Here is a 23710-nt window from a genome sequence, read left to right on the forward strand (position 1 = left end):
GGATGATGAGAAACCCCAGCAGGCTGAGCCGAGTTGGGAGGAAGGGTGACTGAGCTGCTGGGTGGATTGGAGGATTATTGTTTATTGTGATTAGTTTATTGTTTATGAATATTGTGGAGTGGAGGGTGCTTTGTGCACATTATTATTATAATAAATTCAATATTTGGACTTTTACCTGGTGTCTGGCGTCTGATCTGAGGGTTCAAGGGGACAACAGCGCCTTTATCTGTCACAATGTATACAGTACAAAGGCACATCAGTGCTGTAAAGAAGTTTTTTCCTCCCATATTATATATCTTAACTTGTACTGCTGAATAGTATATGCAATATAAAGGAAGAGATTTTAACAACAGCACTAGGCAGGGACCCAGTGAGTTCCAGTGTGTTTAGGTACACTCATAAAGTGCTGCTAAACCTCTGACAGCTCCAAGATCTATGAGCTTACCTGTCCTTGTTTTCAGAAATTGTTTAAAGAGCAAGCTTTTGGAGTTTAATGTGCACATTGAAACAGAATTGGTTTAAACAACTGGTCAAATATCAAACAGCCTTTTCCAGATTAGAGGATGTTAAAATTAGACACCTATCATGACAGTGCTGGGCTGGAACACTTGCTTTTTAAAAGTTATATAAATGAATCAGATAAGTGTTGAGCAAAAAAGTTACGTTTAAATATGTGTTTAAATTAGGAAGATTAATAGACTACTTGAAGGGCCTTAGCTAACTCAATATAGAACTAAGTATGGACAGAATTTAAATTCGGCAGATATGTGGCAATTTTCCTATTGACATACTTAATTCCTCCAAGAATACATCCGCATTGCAATGAAGAATGTTTTCATTCTCCCAGCACCTTTTATACAAGCTACTGAGATTCTACAACTGGAGCTTATATTGTATGCTTGCACTCATCTGTTATCAGTTTTATGCATTTAATTTTTGTTTCTTTTCACTTCAGATGCTTTATTTTATTATCCAGGATTTCAACTTTAGTCCATAGAATCAATAGTCCCAGTGGGATCACTGAAGGCATTTTGTCTACATTTTGGGATTTAGATTTTTGCCATGCTAGCTTTTGAATATATTTATGAAAGACTGACTTTTAGAGGTAATCTGTACATACGATGCAGTATACAGTTTGTGTGAGTGTTTGTTCTGTGCTTAATGCTATAAAAGAAATGAATAAAATATGTGACAGCTGGCAATTTAAAATACATTCTTTGTGAAAGAAAGAGACCAACACATGAATGCTGATTTATTGATAATCCTCCAGACATCTACAAAAGTTCTTAATACATTAAATTATTACCTAGTAGGTATATGCAAAGAGTAGCATACTATATAGGCCTTTATGTCTCACTGTGACAAACACAAGAAACTGATGTAACCTGAGTAGGGTCAGTAGTAACAAAAACATCAAAAAGTTTTGTTGCACTGTTCTCAAAAGGGGATGTCAAACTTGATGACTGAATTTGCTGAACCCTTACGACTTGTCTCTGTTAAACATGTTTGATTTTGTTGGGACAGGTTGCAAACTGGTTGGACTGATTTTCTGTATATGTCAGACGACATGACTGGTGGTTATAGGAGTGTACTCCAACTGCCTCCGACTCACTAGGATTATGTAAATGAAGTCTGTGATTGAAAATCACCGTAAAAGTCAGGTAATATGACATGGTGTTTAGTTAACTTTCCACATACATAGAAAAGCACTGAATAACAGTTTAATGTCTAGGGGCAATACCTCTAAATGCGATGTTCAATAACATAATCACAATGCCTATTGCTGACAAACATTATTTTTACTTTATATTTTGACCATCCAAACCACAATGCTGTAGATGCACAGTTTGAAATGTTAAAAAAACTGAATACCATTCACAAATAACTGCATCAGTCTAATCACATAGCAAGTTTTTTATCTCATTGTACTGAATTTAAAACCACACTCCAGCTCAAGAAATCATTACAATAGGTCAAGCTGTTTTACAGCCATAGCAATAAAGTCTGATCGACACTTCATTCCAAACTATTTCAATTAGTAGTTGTGGCTCAACATCTCAGTTAAAGAGACTAGTCTAAGCTTAACCTTTATTTTCAAAGGTTCTGCTAGCATTGGAAAAATAATACCCACTAATAAGCAATGCTTTTTTTATTAAACCAAATATAGTGAGAAAAGGTCTGGTGGCATTTTCTTTAATCTGTTTTCTATAGACCACACTACACAAACAATTCCGCTTCTAGTATATATGACCCTGGATTTTATCTGGTGAGAATTTTATGCATATAAAGAGATATAACAGAATAATCTCTAATGAAGAAATGTTTTGTTTTGCACACTCATGTGAGAAAGAAAAAGTATGTATTTTTTTATAGAACGAATACATTTTAAAAATATAAAAGAGAGTGAAAAGGAATAAATAGCCACTTTATTTATTACAAACTTAAGGTTTTGCATTTATATTATTATCAAACCTGTACATGGATAGCTCAGTCTTAGCACTGCTGCTGCAGCTTTAAAAGACTACAGTGGAGGACCAGTCATGGTCTGCAGATGTTGTACATTTTCCTTAGGGTATGAGTGAATATGGGTTTGTGTTATGACAGTTCACACTTCCATCAAAAAACACCTATGATGGGAACCCAAAGAACACCCAGGGGCTGCCAATGAAAAGCTCCAGATGTCACAAGAAAGGTCTGCTTTCTTTACAGGAGAATACCATAAGTCTTCCAAGGAGACTCCATCAAAGAAAGTCCATAAACAAGAAGGGAATGAGACCACACCCATTAAGGTCTTTGGAAAAATAGATGCCACTTTCTAGTCACATGACATTATATAAGAAAATCAAAGACAGAAGAATGGCAGTTCACATCTGTCACACTGGTATGGAGGAATCAGATATGAAATTACTGAAGGGCACTGAACTGGTTTTAGCCTTGTCAGCTAGGGAGCACATACTGCATTAAGCTCTAAACTGCTGATCTTATTTTGTAAAAAGATTATTTGTTCAAACTTATGCTTTATATAAAAAGGAAGAAGGCTCACTATATCAGTGGGAAGAGGAAATAAATCTGACACATCTTTAATCAATTACCTTTAAGATGACTGAACAAATTAATCTAAAGTACTTTGGATGTCTACCTTAATGAAAGAGTGGTGATCTTGGCTACCTACACCTCTCAGATTACTGTGTGTGTATGTGCATGTGCTCTCAAACAGATTGGCCTTCTACCCAAAGTCAGTTCCTGCCTTGTTCCCTGTTCTGCCAGGAAAGATTTTAGCCCACCATTGACCCTAACTGGATTAAACACTACTAAAAAATAATGGATGGAATTGACTTAGTATAAGCATAGTAAACGACTAATATTGTTGCCTGGTAATTATGCCTAATGCTTACGGAATATACATTCACCAACTACTTTATTATGTACAAATGTTCAATTGCATGTTAACGCAAATATTTAATCAGCCAATCACATGGCAGCAAATCATTGCATTTAGGCATGTAGACATTGTCAAGACGACCTGCTGAAGTTCAAACTGAGCATGAAAATTGGGAAGAAAGGTAATTTAAGTGACTTTGAACATGACATGGTTGCTGGTGTCAGATGGGCTGGTCTAAGTATTTCAGAAAGTGCTGATCTACTGGGATTTTTCACACAAAACCAGCTCTGGGGTTTAAAGAGATGGTCCGAAAAAGGGAAAATAACCAGTGAGTGGCAGTTGTCTAGGAGAAAATTCCTTGTTGGTGCCAGAGAGCAGAGGAGTATGGCTAGACTGGTTTGAGTTGATAGAAAGGAAACAGTAACTCAAATAACCACTCCTACAACCAAGGTGTGCAGAAGAGCAGCTCCGAATGCAAAACATGTCGAACCTTGAAGTAGATGGGCTACAGCAGCAGGAGACCACACCTGGGTGCCACTCCTGTCAGCTAAGAACAGGCAACTGAGGCTACAATTCACACAATACAATTGGGTAACAGAAGAGTGAAAAAGCGTTATCTAGTCTGATGAGTCTCGAATTCTGCTGTAACATTTGGATGGTATAGTCAGAATTTGGTGTCAACAACATGAAAGCATGGATCCATCCTGCCTTGTTCCAATGGTTCAAGCTAGTGGTAGTGGTGTAATGGTCTAGGGAATATTTTCTTGGCACACTGTGGGCCCCATTGTTTAAATGCAACAGCCTACCTGACTATTATTGCTGACCATGTCCAACCCTTTATGACTGCAATGTACCCATCTGGTTACTTCCAGCAGGATAATGTGCCATGTCACAAAGCTCAGGTCATCTCAAATTGGTTTCTGGAACATGACAATGAGTTCGCAGTACTCAAATGGCCTCCACAATCACCAGATCTCAATCCAACAGAGCACATTTCGAATGTGGTGGAACCGGAGATTTGCATCATGGATGTGCAGCTGACAAATCTGCAGCAACTGCGTGATGCTATTATGTTAATATGGAACAGAATCCCTGAGGAATGTTTAATTGATTTACAGCACCTTGTTGAATCTATGCCACAAAGAATTATGGCAGTTCTGAAAGCAAAAGGGGGTCCAACCCAGTACTAGCAAGTTATACTTAATAAAGTGGCCAGTGAGTGTAAATGCAAGATTGCCAGCTTGATCTTACTTGTTCCAATCACTTTGTAAGCCAATTAAACTATCTACACATCAGTTGAAAAACAATATACAAAAATGTTGAACTATACCTCAGAGTACTTTGGAATGTTCAATATTGGAAGGTTATATATAAGACTTATTTTGATGTTAGATTTCGAATGGGATAATTTGGAAATGTGCAGTTACTTGGTCTGTGTTTTTTTGAACAGGGCAGGACACAGATTGGGTTAAGCATTTTAAAGGGTGGGTGTTTTAAAGTGGTGATCATATTTGCTTACTCCTAAAACTGAGGTACCAGCTTTAACAGCCTTATAACAACTCTATTACAGATGTAGGAATTTTATGGAGTCACTTATTCCTCTGAATCAAAGGCATCTTGCCATTGGGACTGGAAGGAAGTTGAGAAAAAATGATTAACTAACTGGGCGACTATTTGTTTTCTGGTGCCGCACGTAATCTGTGGGTGCAACAAAGCTTAGCAGTAGGGCAGGGACCTCAATAGACATGTTGATAGGGGCAGGTCAGCTCTATTATTGCTTTTTTTTTTTTTACAATAGATATTTTTGTTACTGTTCGCCTTCCACTCCAGGTATTTGGTAATGTGTGCAAAATGACCTGGGAATTCACCTTGAATATGTTCTGATGCTGGCCTTAGAAATTTCAGCAGAAATTCCTTGTTTCTTATTTTAAAATAGTGTTTCAATGTTACCTTCTGGTAATACATCTACAAGGTATTATTATATTTAATAAAGCATTTATCATTTAGATGGATTTCATTATGGAAACATGAAAAATAAGACACAATTTATCTATTTAATTAAGCATGCTTTGGAAGAGCTTTTGTCTGTAGTAAGCAGAGTGAGAAAACAAGAGAGTGAGTAGCATTTAAAGCAGAAAAGTAACATTTCATCTTGTTTACTCATGTTGAAATTTAGATGGATTAATGAAAAGCTTTGAGGCTAGTTACACTGCGTGTGCCCCATGTGTGCTGTGGCTGTGTAGTGGTGGTAGTAGTGGAGTACTGTACTCCAGTAATATGAACCAGTTTCTCTTTATTCCTTGATTTGTCACACCCAGTAGTTTAACCCCTGTTTTGCAACAGCAGCCATGGCTGAAGTTTCTTGAATTAATATAGCAGCACTGAAACAAATTGGAGCCCTGGGATGTCCTCATCATCACCATTTTTAACAGATAATGAGATGAAAATTTATATAACCTCTCTGTCAAAAGAATCAGCTCTGTAAACATTTGATATTTGTTTGGATTGTTGCAAGAACTGTACAGACAGAGAAGATAATCATTTAAAAAAGGAAAAAGTACCAACCCCGTGGAATCTCTAGATGAAGATTGACAGGTATAGACACAAAACTTTTCCAACCCTTAAACACTAAACAGTTGCAAACGTACAATAACTTTGTTTATTCACCTAATTAAAGACACAGTGTAATGTCACTGGTGTTGGGTCAAAGCAGTAAGTTAGTGTGGCCTTTGAGAAACTGAAACTGGAATCTGCTTCCTGCAAGGAAGAACCAACATACGTTTGATCATGTTCTAAGAAAAGCAAATTTACTCAGCAAACGAATGTGTTTAAGAACATAAACTTGAGTTTACATATTCATTGAATGCAAAATCTGTTCAAAACATTACATCCATTTACCGGTTGGTTTATCCATTTATTTTTTTATTACCACTGTAATCAAGTTCTGAGTTGAAGGAAACAAAATACATTGGCCCAAAGAAGTCAGATGTAGATCATAGATAGATCATACATACTGTAGATACTGTCATATCTGCAGTTATACTTGGGCAAATCTAGGGAATCTAATTTAAGGGAATCTAAGTAGGTTCCAGGAAAATAAAAGTGAAATATGTGTAAACTTCGCACAATAGACAATCCAGAGATAAAAAACTGGGAGAACTAGACTGTGGAAAGTATGCAAATGGAACAAACACATATATTAGAATTATGATTATTATTAAATTATTTTTTCAACCTAAAACCTTTTTATTTTGTACAAAGCAATAAATAGTGTGCTGACATGCAGTATTAACCATGGATAATCCAAAAGCTAAATACCATGGTATCTGATTTCTTCTATTTCATTTCATCTATCCATCTACTTCAGGGTTGCAGAGGGTTGAGATATACTGTATCCTAGCTTCTGGAATCAGTCCTACCTGGTGTGCAGGTTAATTAAAATGGCAGACTTATGCACATACCTCTATACTGACAATAGGCTAATTTAAAATAATCAATAAACTTAAAAGTTGTGTATATTGGCTGAAGGAAAACTCACACACATACTGGAAGGATGTGCAAAATGCACACAGGCACTTCCAAGACTGAGCTTCAAACCCAGGACTTTATGGTCTGTGAGGCACTAACACCTAACCTTGTCTTAATTTAAATTCAATTAGGTCATTTGTTAATTTAACAGAAAAAAACAAACCTCCCAAAATTGTTTGTGATAGATTTATAATGACTTTCCTAAATCACAGAGAAAACAGAGTTCACTTTAGCAGAACACAGATATAGTAACATATATACATTATACAATCTCTCATACAGTTTTGAAAAAAATATGCTTGGAAAAGAATATTTTTTTTCTGTGAGATAATTTAAAGAGATGCATACATGCTGCTGGAAAGGGCAATAATTCCATCCTGGCTTTTATTTCATATTCAACTGCCTACTGTAAGTGAGTACCAAAAATGATGTCATTAATATAATTTTTTAAACCTAGCAGGAGTCCAAGTATCATGTGAGAGGACATTATAGAGTATGACAACTCACGCACATCCACCATTAATAAATTAAATATATAAGCTTTATAACAAAGTGGACTGACAGAAAAGTCTACTTCACTGTATAAATGTTTCCTGTAGATTATAATTAAAATTTTTCAACATACACTACCATTACTGCCTGGCAGCCTTGTTTTCTTTTTTTGCCAGATGGCTCATGGAGGCAGACCGTGTGCAGCTCATTTTGTCATCAGTATTGGCTAATTTAGCTTTAATTTAATCCTGTAACTAATATTCTGCTAGGGTCTATTGTTTTGTTTGTGTTTTTCATCGTGAATTTAATTAGAAGTAGAGGATGTTTTTATTTAAATCAGAACACATTAAATTATATATCTTTTTTCAAGTTGGTGAGCTAATCTGTGATATTTCTGTAAATCTATTCATCTGTTCATTTTCTTAACTTGCTTATTATAATTCGAGGTTACCTAGGGTTGAATCATATCCTGAAAGCATCAGGTGCAAGACAAGTACAGACTCTTTACTAGGCACCAGATGGACCTGAAAATGTTGTCTTGAATTTCTTGTCTTTCTGTAATGTATTCTTATTTCTGTTGTGCATAATATTGAAACATTACAGCTGTTCAAGACAACAGTTTGTAATTATTTTAATATAAAATTTTACTTTTACTAAATTGAGAATAAAGAAGTAAATAAATATATTTTTTACACTAATCATGTATGCAATTGACAGCTTCTTTGATGACATTTAATTATTTAATGAGATGCCCAATGGGAAAGTAGTTAAGAGGAAAGGAAGAGTGGTAAAGGAGAGGTTAAGGATCCAGTCAGGCTCTAAAAGAAGAAGACTCCTGGGAAAACACTAGACAGCCTACAATTTAGCAAGTGGTAGGAATATCTGACCCTTCACAAAGGTGCGAAAGAAGCCTTAGATGACTGTCAGGAAGTCAAAACGCCTCATGGCTGATAGAGGCAGCAAATGGCGAGACTAGTTTGCCTTTACGTATGCAAGAACTGGAAGAAGTCATTTGTGTCCTTCAAACCTGTTAAATGACAGCATATGATCTCAGAGCAAAAAGTGTAATACTGTTTCACTCTTTAAAGTAAAAGACTCCATAGGTTTTCTGATAGAATGTTTAATGTCTACTAAATGTTCACAATTGGGAACTTCCCATAATGGAGTTCTGGACTTCACAGAAAGTGATACAACAATGGTTTTAAAGCTTTCTCAAGGTAGAGAGCTCTCTGAGTCTTGAATGAGGAGGTGAACTGGGTCAAGGGATTACTGGTAAAAACAGAATCACGATCTATATGGGACTTAAGAATGACAATAGTAGCGGAACAAAAATAAGAAACAAAACAACTAAAAATGTCAAAGCCAGAATCAGTAAATTCTTCTTGGAAGATCCTTCCACTAGCATTAACAAAGATTTCTTAATTAGATTAGATCAGAACTTTATTTGATTCTAGAAAGGATGCAGTTTTTTTAAGATTAGATCCAGTACAGAGATACCAGGACCTGTGCACTGTCACCTTTTAGGTGGGGAATGATGACACAAACTGTCATGTGACATGAGTATCATGTGACCTGCAATGGGCTTGGTAATCTGTACCACTGAAACCCACAGAACACAAAATGGTGTCTTCAGGATTACAAAAAATAATAATAATATCAAAACAAACTGCAACATGGCCACCTAGAGCAATTGACTCATACCCAATAAGTGTTTAATGTCTGAATAAGCTATTAGGACATTTTAACCATTGGTTACCTAAACAAGCTTAATGAACAGCAGTTTTCAACTTGAGGAAGATAAACATTTTGAGATAATGTAATAATACTCACTGATCATGAGGCCGGATATTGGCGATGTGTTGCATGTTGATTAGCACATGTAGTAAAAATTTCACTCTACTCTGAACATGTGACAATAATGTCCCTATGAACTAATGACGTGTAGACAAAATCCTAAATGGCGAAAAAAGGTTGCAAAACCATGATTACAGAAAAGAGGAGAAAGACAGATGGTTGGAAGGTGAATAAAGGGAGTGATCTGTGAAATTTGACATTGTGAATCTACAGATCAGCAGCCCTGATACGTAGGAATCCACATTTGTATAGCCAGGCCCAGAGAGTCAGCAGATTTTCTAATTTTACAGGCTATTTTGTACTTAAAAACATTTGTCATGTCATGTCATTTTCAAACCCGTTTAATTCAGACTAGGGTCACTGGGGGTGCCGGAACCTATCCCTCCTAGCATACCCTGGACAGAGTGTCAGTCCATCACAGGGCCAACACACACACACACACACCAAACACACACTAGGGCCAATTTAGCTTTTCCAATTCACCTCATGCTCTTCTTTTTTGCACTTATGTTGAGTTTGTTAATAAATTAACAATGTTTCTATTATTTTGGCTGCAACGTGAGAATGCTCCTTTTGGTTATGAAGCCTGTCTATTCATATCCTTAACCTGAATAATTCAATTTAGGGCTGTGGGGAGCAAGCTCCTATGTCAGCAGCATTTGCAGAAAGGCAGGAAACTACAATAGATACCATTTAATATACATAATTATGAATAATTCTTCTCAGAACAATGCAAGAGGGTAAAATATGTTTATAGTATAATGAATTTAAACAAACTATTTTTGTGCTAGTTTTTTTTCAGCTTTCTGTCGGGTAGTCCATATATGTGTGTTTAAAAATGTTTTTCTTCTTTTGATAATGCAACCTTCTATTATATTTTTTTCAGGAACCACTTTAATTGGTGATATTAGTGAGACCAGGATTGAAAAAATGCACTCAGATGGGCAATAGTGAAACATGATGTAGACAGGGTATGATGTAAGATTATCAGGGGACTAAGACATTGCATAGTTTCCAAAAAGAAAACAGTTTTGTTTGTGAACATATTCAAAATCACTAAAAGCTGCTCTAAAAAGTCATATTCTGATAAAAATATATGGTATTAAAGTCAGCTCCCTTTCCGGAATAAAAAGACTAATTTTGGATGTGGAACACTGCCAGCTGCTGAATTTATGAGCATACAGGAAGTCCTACAAGTCCTGGGAACTGTAAGTTTCTGAGATATGTTTTAAAAAGCTAAACCACAAAGGATCTAATTTCTTGAAAGCATGAGATATCTTATGACACCAGCAAAAAAAATTTACGGAAGGACAGTGTGGAATACTTGGCCTTAAAATTACTTATCAGACCATAACATAGCTGAAAAAGAAGCTGAGGTTAAGATACTAAACAATGGAATTAAATTATGGTGCCAGATTTTGCCTTAGAAATTTCAATACTGCAGACTTGTGGATTTAATTGATGAAGCAAACAGAAGTTCATAAATTGCCCTTACAAGCCTGAGAATGATAAAACAGATCTACTGTGGAAAAAGAGCATAATTCTTTATGGAAAATGACAGCAAGTTGCACAAGGAAAGGGAACCATTTGGGGTAAATAGAAAGTACAATCTGTAAATAACTAAATTTGCATAAGTCAAGTTGGGGAGCATGCACTGCTACAGTGCGTTGCCGCACCCACTACACGACGAAACAACTCGGGATCCCGATTGGCAACCTCTAAGGCAGACACACGGTTCAGTCCCACCCTCCGGAATTGACCCTCTATCTGCCACAGCCAGGTGTTACGTGGGCAACCCCTTGGCCTAGTCCAGCCACTCAGGTCCCCAAAAATTAGGATCTTGTGAGCCAGATCACCCTCGGAGAAATGCGCCACATGGCCGTAGTGCCGTGGAGTGGGACTCCATGAGGAACTGCTCATTCGACACAAAGTCAAACCAACGGTACCCAAGGATTTTCCGAAGAGACACAGTACCAAAGGAGTCCAGTCTTCATCTCAAGTCACTGGACAGTGTCCATGTCTCGCAACCATATAGCAAGACAGGAAGCACCAGGACTCTAAAGACTTGGACCTTTGTCCTTTTGCAATTATATCAGGAGCACCACACACCCCTTTCCAGCGACCCCATGACCCCCCATGTTTTCCCAATCCATCTACTGACTTCATTGGAAGAGTCACCAGAGGCATGATTGTCACTGCCAAAGTAAGTAAACCTCTCAACAAGGTCAACACTCTCTCCGCAAACAGACACACTGCTGATGGCTGTGCCCAAGAGGTCATTAAAGGCCTGGATCTTGGTTTTTATCCAGGACACTTGCAAGCCCAGACACTCAGACTCCTCACTCAGCCTCTCGAGCACCCTGATCAGAGCCTCCATTGACACCTCGAAGATCACAGCATTGTCAGCAAAGTCAAGATCCATGAATCTTTCTTCACCAACAGATGCCCCACAGCCACTGGACCCCACGACCTTGCCCAACACCCAGTCCATACAAGCATTGAACAGAGTAGGAGCAAGAACACACCCCTGATGAACCCCAGAATCAACGGGGAAAAACACAGAGGTTCTGCCTCCACTCTGCACAGCACTCACAGTACCAGTGTATAGGCCGGCCATGATATCCAGCAACCTCGAGGGGATCCCGCGAACCCTCAGGATGTCCCACAGGGCAGCTCGATCAACTGAGTCGAACGCTTTACTAAAATCAACAAAGGCTGCAAAGAAACTCTGTCAATATTCACGTTTGCACTCCATGAGAACCCTCAGTGCCAGGATGCGTTCGATGGTAGACTTCTTGGGAGTAAAACCAGACTGTTCCGGTCGTTGGTAGGTGAGCAAGTGATCACCGATCCTATTGATGACAACCCTAGTAAGGACCTTACCCGGAACTGACAGCAATGTTATCCCCCTGTAGTTGCTGCAATCCAGGCGATCACCCTTCCCTTTCCAGATTGGGAATTTGCATAAAACAAAAAAATATGTATTTTTGTAAGATGTGCAATTTTCTATGTGACACTGAAGAACAAAACTGAAGCTCCACAGAGATAACTTTTTATATTATTTACAGAACATGTCCACACACTCACATCACCATCATAGTGGGCTAATTCCCTTTATTCATTCATTCATTCTCAGACCCACTTAATCCAAATTAAGGTAGTGCAAAATAGTAAAATACAATTACTTTTGTTAATTCTAAAAATATAACATGCACAATACAGAGTCATCCCATGTAGTATTTTATCTAACATCATAAAGGTCATGCTCTCTCCATAACTACAGTTTCTTAACCTACTTAGTTCAATACTGGATTAATCTCTGAATCAGGTGTCAGTCAGCCAGAAACAAACCAGCCATAACTTGCAATAGGAGTATTTGGCGAAGTCATGAATTTAATATTCTTTGTTTTCGAATGGAGGATGAAGATGATGATGAGGAGGAGGAGGATAATTACTGAAAATACTGAAATATACAGGCATACTAAATAATTATATAACCACAGTAAAGGAGCAATATTTTGATCCAGAACTGGAAGAAGCAGGGGAAGGGTCATTTCTATTATGTATGAGTAGCCGTCCTCCGCAGCTCTGCCCACGTAGTGAAACAGGACAGTGAGGAGGGCCCTGCCCGGCTCCCCACTCCTGACTTCACACTTCTCTCTCCCCTTGGCTGCAGATTAGCGCAAATATATCGTTCCTACCAGCAAACTATGATTCTTAGCGAGATGAGAGAAGTCGCAAAACCAACTAGAATGTTCAAGCAAATTATAGAAAAAAAACCCAATCTAAATCCATTAAGTAGTTCTCTTGTGAAAAGCAGCCAGACATACAGACAGACATTGGATTTTATATATATAGAGCTAATGCAAACAACTACAGTATGTGTCATGGCATGGAAACAGAGAGGGTGCCCTGTGGTGTTTCTAGTCTACCATTATGCAGCTGCTACTGCACTAACTCAATAGTCTGCACACGGTATGCAGCTAACTGTAAATTATATCACATATACATTCCATGGAGGTGGTAGCCTTGTGTGACTAGACATTATTTTGCTGAAAAGCTGCATTAGCCAGACTTAATACAGAATCATAAGTTGGATTTCTGCTGGTAGTTAAATAATAATAATAATTAAAAAGTTAAATTGCCTGTAACTAAATGGCATTTCATATCATAAAATGTTCTGTTCATCATTGCCTGGGTCATCTACATGTGTCAGTTTCAATGGGAATCATCACTGAAGATGGCACAGTGCCACTTCATGACAGTATAGCAGTATGAAAGCCAGTAGTGGTCAATGCTTTGGACTTCAAACTCTGAGGATGTGGGTTCAAATCCCGCAACTGACACTATGTGACCATGAGCAAGTCACTTGACCTGCCTGTGCTCCAATTGGAAAATGAAAAAGAAATGTAGCTAAGCGTATCATAAATGTTGTAAGGCACCTTGTATAAAGGCATCAGCCAAATAAATAATATCTGTCTAGACAATCAAAGGAGCCATAAATGGTTTCCCATCTCTGTAAATCACCCCTCTGTAGTCCAAGGAGATACCTGACAGTAAATAGCTCCTGGCAGAGGTACTGTCATAGTAGATCCTTTACAACAGATATGAGACCTTTTCTGCAATCAACACAGCAATCATTTCCTACCGCCATATGTGTAGAGCTAATATGTAATGCAGTCACTTTGGGCTGACCACCTGGCCTCAACTGATGGATATACTGTTTATCTGTCATTGAAGCCTCTTTGGTGTGCTGTAATGGTAATACAAGTGTCTGCTTATATGATCTAAGTTATAAGTTCTATGATTTACACATTTTTACAGAGTTCTAATACATATACTTTAAATAAAGAAATAACTTGCAAAAGTACTTATTTCCATACCTTGCTATGTTAACCAGCTTTGCCAGACCAATAAAAAGACTGCTTTTTGGTATAACTATGTTTTTGATACAGAATGTATTTTCTGAAATGCAGAAAGTATTAAATATTGTCCAATCATTGGTGACTTCTGGTTCAGTATATAAAGTGACTCCTTCGGCAGTTTAAATTATTGCTTTATGTTGTGCCACTTTTAACTTTTTTGAATCACTTTACATTTACATTTTCTTCCAACGGGTTATTATCACTTTAATTATAAAATTTTATTGAATATTTAGTCTGTGAGAGATTTTGCTTTTATTGTATCTCTTCCTTTATACAACATATTCTAAAGTGTCTTTCTTTTAACTCTACACATAGTATTCTATGATTTTTTTGCCTTTATAATACTCATTTCATTTTGAGAGAAAGCCTATTATGATTTACAATTTACTAGTATTTTTGTTTTTATTTCTTTTTGATATATTACGTTCCTCTCAAGTACTTTTCAGAATGCTTTGCATTATATTTAAAAGGATGCTTTGTATTAACCAAAATGTAGGGTGCAATTTCATACAAAATGTATTATGTCAAATTAACATTGACTGGTTATCTAATAAGGTAATTAGAACAATAAGCACAATATTTCACACATGGTATGTAGAAGATATTCCAATTTAAAATAATACTTTTAAGCAATCTAAACCCCTTGGTTAAAATTCTTAACATATACAGTAATCTACAGAACTTGTTTTCATGTTAAACATGTTAATCAATCATTAAAATCACAACTAAATTTAGGGTCTGTCAATAAAATTTATCTGGTGGTTAATTCATAGGTTTTTTACTATTAAACCTTCACCTTAATTAAGAAATGATTGTAAATCAGATCAATACCAATGCTGTAAATCATGTCTCATTCTAATGACACACCTCTAAGAACTTGGGTTCATTTGCTGACTTGATCATTGTTAATATGGAGTTTGCATGTCTTCCTCATGTTCATTTGCATTTTCCTCCCACATCGCAAACACATATATTGTAAGTTAATTCTGAATGACAACATTTTTTCACTTTGTGTATGTGTGAGCATGAACGTGTGTGTGAGCCAGAATAGACTGCTATACTTCTGTTGGGTTGTCTCCTGCCTTGTGTCTGATTCAATTAAAAGACATTTTGAATTCAAAAAGAGAGAAATCAGACTCCGAAAAATGTATATAAAGTATATGCAAGAAGTGGGGATGAAAAATATGCAAAAGTTAATATTTTAACATACCTGAAAGTGGAAATGTGATCTAAAAACACACACAAATTACTTTGAGTATATTGGTTTTGACAAATTAAGCAAAAATGCAGTTTCCTTGCAGTGATGTAAAGTAATTGAAGGCCCAAACTTCAACACCCAGTTTTTCCAATTTTTCAGAAATAACATCATGCACATGTTATTTCTGTCTCCCAGTTATTTACTGTACATCGATTAAGATAGAATATTTTCATGTTTTCATACGGAATTTCTTCAGCTGTATGATTTTTCAAGAATTTCCTTGCATGTGTCATCTGCTACAAATCTCCATTTGGCATTTCAAGAGGACAGACATTCGGACATGGAGTCTGATATTAGGAAAAAATCTCTTTGTTTCTTTCGTTAGTCTCTATTCTGTTGCTGGACTAATTTGACTGTTTTATACCATTACCTCTTAGAAGATTGATAACGTAATGTACTTTGTATTAATTATACTATGCTCAAGAATACTTTCTGGTGTTAATAACTGACTTACTGATAGCAGACTGCCCAGCCCTAAAGCAGCAATGTAGTATCACATCATTACACTCTACAGTACAACAGCTGTCTTGAGTTAGTGCCATTCATGGTGGTTATAGTTGTTTTGCACCAAGATGATCTTTAGCAAAGGTCACTTGCACAATGAATTTTTTTTGTAAGAAAAGACTTGCCACTTCTTGCTTTCCCAAGAAGGGACACATACTTTTCAACAGCAGACTCATGAACCTTCTCATTTACTGTGGAAGAAACAACTTTGAATTTTCTAAAGCTAACAGGGCTCCTATTCTATCTGAGAATCTTTTGGTTAGCTGGATTTAGTAGAGTAGACCACTTTTGGTAGACTGTTGGTGATCTTAGTTTTTTTCCATTATGTGATACAGTTAATTTCAAATTCTTCTGAAATTCCTTTGTAACTCCTTACAGACACCTGGGAATCAAAACTTTCTGTTCTGCAGACCTCTAGAGGTTCTGTTGATAATTTGTCAAAGCTTTTTTCATAATAAATATGCTATAGTCACCAAATTCTTTCCTGGAAATTTGCTGTGCAGCTAGTCTAGACAAATACTCCTTTCCCAGTGCACCATGATGCTTTGCGAGCATGACATCACAGCACAGTATTACAGAAATATGCCTTTTTTGTTTAAATTGTACACTGAGTTTTCCAGAATCAAGTATTAATTATACTTTAGCAGAACATATTTGCATTTTGTAGGTTTTTAGCATATCAATGGATAACTGATAAGTGGATTGTGTGTTACAGGAACATTTTTTCTTTTCTCCATGGACGTTTTTCACATTGTTTGCATTGGTCACTATTCAGTCCCATTCTGTTTGAATCTTTGTTACATGCTTTTTCCATGAAAACATTACAATTATTTTTTTCTCAGCCACCATTAAAGACTACATGGGATAAGTAACATTTTAAAAAAATACATTTTTGGAAGGAATATTCCTTTAACAATGTTAAAATTAGCTAGAGGTTTCATTAGTGTTATTCTCACATTTAAAGTTACAATACTTTTCAAAGGATTATGTCCCTTGCTTTGTAATAGCTCTTTATAATCAATTCAGCCATTTATGTACAAGGAAACTACAAATTAGAAAACATCCAGCTAGAAATTACAGTGTTTATTTCAGAAAACAGATTAATAGTTAAACAAAATCAGAAAACATTTAGGAGTTACAATTAACATTTGTATAAAAATTATTGCAAAATTAGTTGTTTAGCAAAGATTAAACATTAACACAATGGTATCATCTGCCCTGTTATGGTTGTCCATCCATGAACTAATTCTACTGGTTCAAAGAAAAAGGATTATCTTGTCAAAGACAATCAATGTGTAAGAATGAGAGAAATGGCAGTGGAAGGTGAAAAGGGCACCACATATTTATGCACAGCTGGAACACAGTTCTACCTCAAGGTGATCTTCAAATTTCTAGATTGGAGATTTAGTACAGAAGTAAACAAAACTAATTTGACTTCATTGAACTCTGATAACTTTCAATTTGTATCTTTATTGTAGAATAAAGTGAATATGCTTTTTACTTTTGGCTTGATAGTTTTACAGTATATGTTTACTTTTTTCTATTTGCTACATTAACTCTCCTGTTGAATTTAGCCTTTATGTCTAGAATACATTGTGAATGGAGTGGTACACCTTTCAACACTGACTGCTTTTAACATACGTTTTGTAATTTTGTTAACTTCTTTTTGACTTTGGTTGTTTTCAAATTAGTTCTATAAAATAAAGATAGACTAATTACAAAAACGGTGCTGTTTTTTCTATTTTGACCAACAACTACTCATTTTCAAATCTTTTTTACTTGCCTATTGTACTCTTGTCTGCTTTGCAACACACATTGTGATGATGAACTTTGTGTGGAATGCAATTTAAACGAGTGATTGATTGATCAATTGATTGGGGATAATTGTGGGATCAATGAAATATCTGACTATCTATCTATCTGTCTATCTATCTACTATTAATAAATTTTAATTTGAAAGCAGCTAGTAAACACAGTTTAAGTTTTAATTATACTAAGATATTTCAAATTTTCAGATGATGTTTGAACTGATATGAACAGTCCAGTAAGGTACGTGACCTTATACATTTTTGTGCTGATTTATAAAAAATGTTATTAATAATATTGTATTTTTAATACTGAGAAAGACCTGTTCCTAATAGCAATATATTAATTAAAAAATTATTTAAATAAAAGTTGATATAGTAATTCAAATTATCACAGCAGTCCACATAATAATAAATCTCTTAACTGGTAACTGTACTATAAAGAACAGTATCCATAAGATATGTGTAAATTAATAAGTATGATATTGTGATGGGAGACAATTGCATTGTAATTACCATATAAAAAGGATAGTATTGCAACAAACATTTTATTATATAACTGCAAAACCAAAATCACTGAAATAAAATGACATAGCTTCTTCTAAATTAATATCTACTAAAATACAGTATACAAGAGTCCAAATTGTATTTTTTCTGGTATATTTATAACCTCTTACTAGGATCTCTAATTGTAACAAATAATAGTGCAATGTACCGTAAGTCATTTGGCAAAAATGATACATATATATGTGAAGAAAATCTATTTACAAATTGTTATTGTTTTACCAAATACTTAAATGGAAAAAATTGATTGCATAGTATGAGACTTTATCCTATAGCATCAGCTATCAAGCAGAACTTCTCCAACTCTAGGAAAGCAACATACACAGCCATATTCATTCACAGTAAGCCCATGCTGATTTGACAATCACCACAACTAGGTATCTTTCAAATGTGGCCGAAGAAGTAGAATCTACAAAGAAAACTCATACAAACACAAGAGAACATGCATACTCTTAAGAGTGAACAGTGCATCTGAGAATCAAACAAAGTTCCAAGAGATTTCAGGTGCTGTACCACAATATTAAGATACAAAAGTGCACAAAAAGCAAGTCTACAACCACTAAATCATTTTCACCAGATTGAAAAATAAATGCAAAAAAAGTTTCAAGCCTATCCTTCACAAGTTATACAATGACAAATGAAACAGATTGCAGAGTCAAGTGTTGTCACAAGGGAATGGAACTTCATTAGCAGTTTCACCTGTACACAATGTTTTGTCTAGATGTACATTTGCATGTGTATAGTTTCCTAATTAAAATCTGAATAAAAGCAAAGACAGAAGAAGTCATGCACATTGCTATTTAAAGTTATTTGAGAATACATTAGTGCTTGTTACTTATTTGACGCAGGAAGAACAGCAGGGCTGAGGAAATTAGAAATTACAAATGAACTGATTAAACCATTTCAAGGGGTATCAACACAAAACTTTTAAAAAAATGTCATGTTGCATTATTTTGTATGATAAAAATAAAATAAACAATCAACAATCAACAAAGCTGAAACCTATAAGTGCTTATTAATGTAGTGCCTCCCGGACATATGTGAGGCTATTTTTTTTATTATTTTATTTAAGTTTAATTGCTTATGGTTACAGTTCTGGGTAGAGTTTTACATAGAAGACAGACAGCTTGCATAGCATGGATTTAATTCTCCACTATCATGATTGCTGTTTGTAAATGATTATTTGAAGGCAAGCTGACTATTTTTTCTAAACCTTACTTTTCAATTACATTGCAAATGTTCTGCACCATGTCAATATGTCATAGCCATCATCACTTCACTATAGTCAACTGAGGGTTTTAAATACATCACCATATGCCAATAAAAAATAAGAAGGATATTATTGTTGAAGAATTAGTATATATAGGATTATTTTCTCCAAAAGTATCTTTATACAGATAGATAGATAGATAGATAGATAGATAGATAGATAGATAGATAGATAGATAGATAGATAGATAGATAGATAGATACTTTATTAATCCCAAGGGGAAATTCACATAATCCAGCAGCAGTATACTGATACAAAGAAACAATATTAAATTAAATAGTAATACATATAAACATATATTTTTTGGTCTAAGGCTTAATCTCCAGGATGGGTGTCAACACTTTAGAAATATACTTGTTATCTAAAAGGTGATTCAAGTATTTGTGTAATAATAATAATTACTTAATATAATAATACTGTGCAACTATTGTAGTAGGGGGTTGTACCATGTTAGCCATTATGGATGCAATGAGAAATCAAGCAAAATGACACCTTTTATCTTCAGGCAACATAAGAAGGGGCCGTGCTGCCTGGAAAGCTTGCATGTTGTCATCTTTTTATGAGCTGCCTTGAAAGCTTGCATATAGTAATCTTATTAGTTAACCAATAAAAGGTGCCATTTTGCTTTACTTTTCATACTATGAAACTAAAATTAAAAAATGACATTTTTTAAAAAGTATGGACTAAAACTTTGCTTAGAATTGTATTACAAATTTCAAATCTGTGAAATTGCCATCCAGACCTCCTTATATTTGTTATTCATATACTGTATGTGTATTTAAAATTAACAGATACTTTTTGAGTCATGTCATAGTATACTAACTTATTTAAACTGGTTTAGCATTGAACGGGTAGTACTCCATCCAGGTATTTTTTGTCATCTGGGTTGCCAAGCTACATGAGTCCAGAATGCATTAAGTTCAGTTGATAATTGCATCTGGGTGAACTGGTTATGCATGCACAATTTTGCAAATGTAGTTATCTCATTTTGCGAATATTCCGAAGCTTTTCTTATTTCTAATGTATCTTAAAAGTGGAGGATGGCCCTTTAAGCTTTATCTTCCAAACGGTCCCTGCCGACCGCACATGGGGCTTTGCATTGCAAGACTGCGTTGAACTACACTACACAAGACAAATGTGCTGCAGTGGGTGCGCACGTCACGTGATTGGTGGCGAGGTGTGCTGACGTAATCCCGAAGATATTTAATAGGCTGTAAAGGCGGGCCCTGTGACGCGATTTCACTGTCAAACATAAACTAGCACAAGAAAACTAGATTTGATTCTGCATTTCTGGGACAGTTTAGAAACCAAGGACAAGTAGAAGGAAACAATGAGTAACAAATTATGTGAAACTACAGTTTCTTTTGACAGAAACAAACATATTTCTACACCGTAAGTGTTCAATATGCACACCCGTTACTGTAATTTTCACTACACAGCCACACGCGGGTAACAGTAATACGGGCTGCCTAAGTCTACAGACGTTTTCTTAAGTTTATCCGTTTAGGTCTGGTTAGATTCATTCTAAGCTTTTAACTGTTAAAGGTATTAACAGTATACCCACTAAAATCACAGGAAAATAACCGAGCAACATCGGCGAATTCTTCAGTTCACCATACCAACGCTCCAGCACAATGCGATCCAGCCTCCACAAGATGAAAGCACTTTTCACTTCACCTAAATAACACTGACAGTATGAACATATATGAATGTTCTGTGATCGATTCATTAGTATGAAGTCTTTCTTTATTTTCCAGAAATTAACGAATGGCGTTCTAAAATGAATCGCACTTAAATAGAGGGGCAAAACTTGTTCGATTAAGTTGCATTCAGTGATACATAGTTAAATGATATGGGAAAACGAATGCGTTTTGAACACATGCGAACAATGAAAGGCTAACATCGAATACTATAAACATGAAGTTGTATACTTTTATATAATTTATATGGTTTACATACTGTACTAGAAAAAAAGTAGAAACACACAGAATAGTTTATTTTTACCTAAATGAACAGTATATGCAGCCAATTTAAAGCATTCAGTAACTTGTAGAATGTATAGCCCTTAATATGGTAAATTATACTATACAGTACTGAAAAAACATGGTTAAATCAGGCAAATGTTTAAAATGAACAGACAGAAGTGTTGCCATAAACTTTTACGGGAAAATGCATTAGCAGTCTTTTCATAGGTGTACAAATATTTTACAAGCAATTTAAACACTGTTATATTTAAATATTCTATTTAAACTACATGTAAACCGTATTATGTTTATTTCTAACAACATTCTACACGATTAACTTCAGGACACCTCTGACTTAGTATTGTAGCTGTAGCCAATGGGAGAGCGCTGCTGATCTCAGTCATTCAAAACTGTGTTCACCTTAAGATCCAGTAACCTACACAGATTACATTCCGGCGTTTCACTTACTTTTTAACGCGCTGATGAGCATATTTCCATCTTTGATAAGTTCTTTAATAAATTTGTTAGTTCGTTCCAACTCAATTTCGTGACATTTCAGACGATCCCTAAAGTCAGGACTGTCCAGAAAAGAATCGCTGAACTCCAGTGTTGGCAGACCCATTGTACATATGGGAAAGCAAACTTTAGCGGGTGAGGGAAAAAAAAGTCCGAAATCCCGATTTCCCGAGAAGCTGCTCCTTCAGCTGTCCCAGAGAAGCCCGGAGTTGTTTGAAACTTGCGATTTCTTCTTTTTAAAAAAGTGTAACGTTTATTGTCCCGCTGCGGTGACTTACATTGTAGCTGCTTTCAAGTTTTTCCCCCTTCTCAGGCACTTCCGGCACTTTCTGTTGGTACTTTTTCTCAGTCAGTTTCTACGTGATCAACTTTGGAGAGCCATTCTTAACCAGTCCTTAAGTGACTGACTGACTCCTGGCGGCTTCTCACATGTGATTGCATTTAAAAAAGCTCTTCCCTGAAGGCATTTAATAAAACGGACAATTTAAGGAAAAGGCGAGAAACAGCCCCTTTTTTAAATTCTTCATTTAGATACTGTTTTTCTTGTGACCGCGAACGGCTATTGCATGTTTTAATAACTTCTTTTTTGAGCTGGAATATTCAGTTACTTTGTACATATAAAGCTGTAAAGTCATTTTTTTCTTTTTTATTAAAGGTACTTCTAGTTTTAAAGGATTATACATTATTATTCTTTCACAAATTACACATATACAACGCTTCCCTTAAGTAATGGGCCATGTGGGAACAGCATCTAACGCAATTTTAGACCAGCAGAGACAGGTAATATAGTTCTGACTAGAGTCATTGTGACGATGCATACTTTTAGCTCTCTAAAAATGTTAGAAATAAAATACAGTCAAAATGTTTATCAAAACTGCTAAAAATGGGTTTCGATGTGCAGTTATTAAATAGTGAATGTTTGTGTATGACAAGATCTCTCCGTAGTGGCTAAAATGTGATTACATCTGTATCATATGTCACTGCGTAAATTGCTTTATTTCTTTGTTTGTGCCTTGTGGCTGCATTCCTATCATTCAGAGGCATCCCTAAGGCAGCTAGCAACCTGCCTGGATTATTTTGTCCTTTATTTAATTCACACCGCTGTTTTGCTTCGTTTTTTCTTTATACTAGTTTCCTAAATTTTTCTAATTTCAGTTTGAAACTCTTGTCCTGTGCTATAGCTACCTACATGGCTCTGCTTCTCACTATCGCCACTCTCTTGACTTACATATTTTCCTTTTCAAACCCTTAGTTCTGTCACAGCCCACCTAACTAATGTGCCACTTCTCAGTAGGAGGGCAGAAAATGATCACTTTTTTCAGTTCTTCCACTCAATCTGTGAAACGAGCTTTGACTCAACATCAGACCTTAAGGCGCCACCTTGGGGAAAGTTAAACCTTCTACTGCTCAGCTCTCTTACGGTTTCAGACAGCTTTGTGGCACTTCATCTGCTCTCGGTTTGTTGTTCAAATATCTATAACTTGGTCTTTTGCCATCCCGTCCTTGACTTGTCAGTACTGTACTGCACATTATTAATTGTTGGTATTTAATACACCACTGTCTTGGTAAGGTTCTTAATAAATGAAATGTATTCTGATTTTAAGTCGCCTTAGGTAAAGGTGTTAGCCAGATAAATATGGATAATATT

The 23710-nt window shown here is 35.8% G+C and overlaps 1 protein-coding gene across 1 annotated transcript in view; it reads right to left on the reverse strand.

Moving 5' to 3' along the window:
• The window catches only part of arhgap42a (Rho GTPase activating protein 42a), a 415782-nt gene extending 393293 nt beyond the window's left edge, over positions 1 to 22489 (reverse strand). Inside the window, exon 1 of the mRNA XM_039744345.1 lies at positions 22015 to 22489. Within this exon, the coding sequence (XP_039600279.1) occupies positions 22015 to 22168 (154 nt within the window). The 5' untranslated portion in view covers positions 22169 to 22489. The remainder of the gene's footprint in view (positions 1 to 22014) is intronic.
• Between the last annotated feature and the right edge of the window lie 1221 nt (positions 22490 to 23710).

Source organism: Polypterus senegalus, chromosome 2 (assembly GCF_016835505.1).
Source record: "Polypterus senegalus isolate Bchr_013 chromosome 2, ASM1683550v1, whole genome shotgun sequence".
NCBI classification, from domain to species: Eukaryota; Metazoa; Chordata; class Cladistia; order Polypteriformes; family Polypteridae; genus Polypterus; species Polypterus senegalus.